Raw genomic sequence first — 4727 nt, forward strand, 5'->3', positions numbered from 1 at the left:
CTACACCCACTGTTGGGCGCTGATGATGTCAGTGGGAATGTCATAGTAGCTCATCCCTGCTATGCGTGATGGAGTTTATGGTTTTCAATCTTGCGTGATGGAGTTTATGGTTTTCAATCTTATGAGTGACTCTTGTGAGATTGAAACTGCACTATGTTGTGTTTTTAGAGGATGAGTTTGGGAATGTTCCTGAATTCATCTAGGTATATATCATCTCGTTGAGGCAACTTACACAAATCATGATCCAACTCAATATGATTCTCCTTGTGCATACACCTAACCTATCTTACCATCTTTCTAGGAGGAAAACTCAAATAAGAGGGACACTGGCTACTACAGATGCACTAGCTTCATCCATTGTCCCTACATGCACACTTTCCTTCATTGAAGACATGAAAGCGATTTGCATCTTTGACAAGAACAGTTCGCCGCTCTATCTTTGATATCAGTGCAGCAGCCACATGACAATCATTACAAACCGAAAGGTTCTTGACTATATGTATGGGTGTCCCCTTGGGCGTATTAATTAGGGCGCACACAATAGCCAGCTTCTCACTGTGCCCACATAACCCATCTTCCTTTGCATCAACATATATGTCCTGTGATGCCCAATGCAAATCTGGGACATACCCTTCCTCCTTCATTTGGAGGCAAAGATCTTCTAGCTTTGCATATATATTTTTGCTTTGGGGATGTGTCATATCCCCAACCATAAATGAATGCACAATCCCGTTATTGTCAGTCCACCAACTCTGTCCTGGCTTTTTCCATGCCTGTTTTTTCAATCTCATTGCCTCGACCTTCTTCTCTTCTTCTTCCATATGAGCATCTGCATAGATGTTAGACATCAAGACATAAGATGCAGCAACCTTTTCATCCAATTGCAATGCATGTTCAAATGCCAATCTTCCAAGCTCCACATTACCCCACTTTCGACAAGCACCCAACACTATATGCCACGCCAAAAGATTAGGATGGAAAGGCATCTTTTTTGCCATCACTACTGCCTCCTCTAATTGGCCTGCACGGCCAAGGAGATCAACCATACTAATGTGGTGCTCAATACTTGGGGTGATGCCATAGTCTTTGCTCATGGACTCGAAGTAATGTTGGCCCTTATCAACTAGACCCGTGTGACAGCATACAGTAAGAACAATAGAGAATGTGACCCCATTTGGTTTTATCCCTTCTCGTGTCATTCCCTCAACCAACTCAAAAACCTTTTCACTTTCTCCTTGCTGTGCATATCCTGCAATTAGTGTGGACCATGATACTACATCCCGAGCTGGCATCTTGGCAAATGTTTCCCGTGCTTCTGCAAGTGAGCCACATTTGGCATAAATATCCACCAAGGTGCTGCCTATAGAAAGATCTCTTTCCAGCCCTTTCCTGGAAACCTCGGCGTGTATGTCTTGGGCCTTGTCTATGGCTCCTATGCTGCCACAAGCTTTCAAGCTGCAAACAAATGTGACAGCATCTGGAGAAAGACCCTCCAATTGCATCTGTTCGAAACAGTTCAGTGCTTCCTCACCAAGCCCATGCTCTGCATATCCTGCAATAATTGCATTCCACGAAACCTCATTTCGAGCTGGCAGCTTGTCAAAAGCATCCCGTGCTGCTGCAATTGAGCCACATTTGGTATACATATCCACCAAGGTGTTGCCAACAAGAAGATGTCTTTCCAGCCCCCTTCTGACTATCTCAGAATGTATCTGTCGGCCCTTGTCCATGGCTCCTACGCTGCCACAAGCTTTCAAGCTACAAACAAATATGACGGTATCTGGAGAGAGATCTTCCAGTTGCATCTGTTCGAAACAACCTAGAGCTTCCTCACCTAGCCCCTGCTCGGCATACCCTGCAATCAGTGCAGTCCACGAGACTACATCTCGAACTGGAAGCTTGTCAAACACTTCCCGCGCGTCTGCAAGCAATCCACATTTGGCATACATATCCAATAAGGTGCTCCCAACAACAACATCTCTTTCCAGCCCTTTTCTGGCTATTTTGGCATGAATTTCTCTACCCTTGTCCATGGCCCCTATGGTGCCACAAGCTTTCAAGCTGCAAACAAATGTGACAGCATCTGGAGAGAGACCCTCTAGCTGCATCTGGTCAAAACAGTCCAGCGCTTTCTCACCAAGGCCCTGCTCAGCATATCCTGCGATCAGTACATTCCACAAGACCCTGTTTCGAACTGGTAACTTGTCAAACACTTCCCGTGCTTCTGCAAGCGAGCCACATTTTGCATACATATCCACCAAGGCACTGGCAACAACAAGAGCTCTTTCCAGCCCCTTTCTGAATATCTCGGCATGTATTTCTCTGCCCTTATCTACTGCTCCTATGCTGCCACAAGCTTTCAAGCTGCAAATAAATGTGACAGCATCTGGGGAGAGACCCTCCAGTTTCATCTTTTCAAGACAGTTCAGCACTTCCTCACCAAGTGCCTGCTCAGCATATCCTGTCATAAGTGCGTTCCACGACACCTCATTTCGAATTGGTAGCTTGTCAAATGATTCCCGTGCTTCTGTAACAGACCCACACTTGGCATACATATCCACCAGGGTGTTGCCAACAAGAAGATGTCTTTCCAGCCCCTTTCTAGCAATCTCAGCATGTATTTCTCGGCCCTCGTTTATGGCATTGATGCCTCCACAAGCTTTCAAGCTGCAAGCAAATGTGACATTGTTTGGAGAGAGACCCTCCAGTTGCATCTGTTCAAGACAGTTCAGTGCTTCCTCACCAAGCCCATGCTCAGCATATCCTGCAACCAGCACATTCCATGAGACCACATCTCGAACTGGCAGTTTGACAAACGCTTCCCATGCTTCTGTAAGCAAGCCACATTTGGCATACATATCCACCAAGGTGCTGACAACAACAAGATCCCTTTCCAGCCCCTTTCTGGAAATCTCAGTGTGTATTTCTCGGCCCTTGTCTATGGCCATTATGCTACCACAAGCTTTCAAGCTGCAAACAATTGTGACAGCATTTGGAGAGACACCCTCGAGTCGCATCTGTTTGAAACACCTCAGCGCTTCCTCACTAAGGCCCTGCTCAACGTATCCTGTGATTAGTGCAGTCCATGAGACTACATCTCGAGCCGGCAGCTTGTCAAATACCTTCCGTGCTTCTGCAAGTGAGCCACATTTGGCATACATATCCACCAAGGTGTTGCCAACGAAATGATCTCTTTCCAGCCCCATTCTGGCGATCTCGGCATGTATTTCTCGGCCTATTTCTGCATGCTTCAGCTTAGCACAAGCTTTCAGTACGGCCACATAGGTATACTTGCTGGGGGGTATAGAATCCTCTTCCATTTTCTGGTACAGGGTGAGAGCATGCTTTGAATCCCCACACTCAATATAACCCCAGATGAGAGAAGTCCAAGAGTACACATTCCGATCAACCAACTTGTTGAAAACCTGCTCAGCCTCGCACATGCTTCCAACTTGGACCAACATTGGGACAAGGTAGTTACCAAGAGACCTATGATCTTCCAGCCCACTTTTGCAAATGTAGGCATACAAGCGCTTTGTATATGCTAGATCCTTCTTTGCTCTGCACTTATGCAAGATGCATATAAGGTTCTGAACTGACAGCGGCTGGGCGTTCCTTTCCATAGACGTGAGTGCCTCCTCTAAGCTGAGCGTTTCCCAGCCCCTCTTTTCATGAAATTCGTGTATTTTAGATGCATTAACCTTAACTCCAGACCTTAAGATATCTTCCTCCTCCAAGCCACGGTCTTGGGCCTGACCAGTAGATGCTGTGATCTTTTTCTCGAGCATGTCTTTGACCCAACCTGGATTGTTCCAGGCATCTATCCATAGCGACTTCTTGGTAACCTTATGCTCGAAATCTGGAGATCTTGGGTTGGTCTGCTGTTAAGATTCCAAGAGAGTCGTCAGACTAGCCAATCTACAGGTTTAGCTGTTTCAAATCATTCGGATCAGACTTGTTGCACACTTACTTTGCTCTCTCGGTTGTCCCACCACTCGGAGGGATCCCTGAAGTATTCCATCCATAAGCGCTCAGTCCCTGACCTGCCTGCGAAGCGGCAAGCATGACCCCAGAAGTAAAGACGAAGAGAAAGTTCAGCCGTCTTTTCTCAATTTGGACCTTCGCAAAATACACTGAAGGAGGGAAGTACCTGAACGCGGACATTCGTCCACCACCTCTCCATTGTTCTTCAGGGAAACCCTCGGGGAGTGAGGGCGGGAGTGCCTGCGGGAATGAGGTGCTAACGAGGCGGAATGTGTAAGATAAAAACCCAGCCCATCCACCTGAGGGCTGCAAGGTTTCGTTGCGAAAGGCATCTCCGCCTCCGCCTCTGCATATCCTCATCATCCACGGTACGTAGAAAGAGGCATGGGAAAAATACACGTCGATTTATAAGGGTGTTCACGACAGAAGTACAATTTTTGTGTCTTGGTATGTTTGAATTGTAGTGTTAAAAGTCAAAGCTGAGGAGATCGTGAGGAGGTTATTAGAGCCTCTTCACGCCAAAGGTAGGATTGCAAACCAAAAATTTGAATTTGGGTTCACTTTGAAGTAGAATCTGGTTTTTATCCTCGCCCCTCCTCAAGAGTAGGCGTTCAAGCAGCAACCAAGCAGCAACCAGTTGTCGATACAGTTGCATACCACCCTTCCCGCGTGAACAAGCTCTTAGTGGTGAGTAGGTTTAGTATAGTTAGTGTTGTGGGATATATCTCAAACAACAAATCTAA

At 46.5% G+C, this 4727-nt stretch overlaps 1 protein-coding gene across 3 annotated transcripts; it reads right to left on the reverse strand.

Moving 5' to 3' along the window:
• Positions 1-233: 233 nt before the first annotated feature.
• LOC147903841 (pentatricopeptide repeat-containing protein At1g11290, chloroplastic-like) lies at positions 234-4402 on the reverse strand. 3 transcript variants are annotated; one of them, XM_087401521.1, is made up of 3 exons: positions 4151-4402; positions 3971-4047; positions 234-3878 (listed from the first exon to the last, which is right to left on the reverse strand). In XM_087401521.1, the coding sequence occupies exons 1-3, from the start codon at positions 4314-4316 to the stop codon at positions 351-353; spliced, it is 3771 nt and encodes a 1256-aa protein (XP_087257647.1). In that variant the 5' UTR covers positions 4317-4402; the 3' UTR covers positions 234-350. The 3 variants fall into 3 exon arrangements, with proteins under 3 accessions (XP_087257647.1, XP_087257643.1, XP_087257651.1); XM_087401517.1 differs by having other exon boundaries at positions 234-3881; XM_087401525.1 differs by having other exon boundaries at positions 234-3881; positions 3971-4043; positions 4151-4248.
• Between the last annotated feature and the right edge of the window lie 325 nt (positions 4403-4727).

Source organism: Dipteris shenzhenensis, chromosome 3, assembly GCF_047967505.1.
Source record: "Dipteris shenzhenensis isolate YYH24624 ecotype China chromosome 3, Dip_SZ_1.0, whole genome shotgun sequence".
Taxonomy (NCBI): Eukaryota; Viridiplantae; Streptophyta; class Polypodiopsida; order Gleicheniales; family Dipteridaceae; genus Dipteris; species Dipteris shenzhenensis.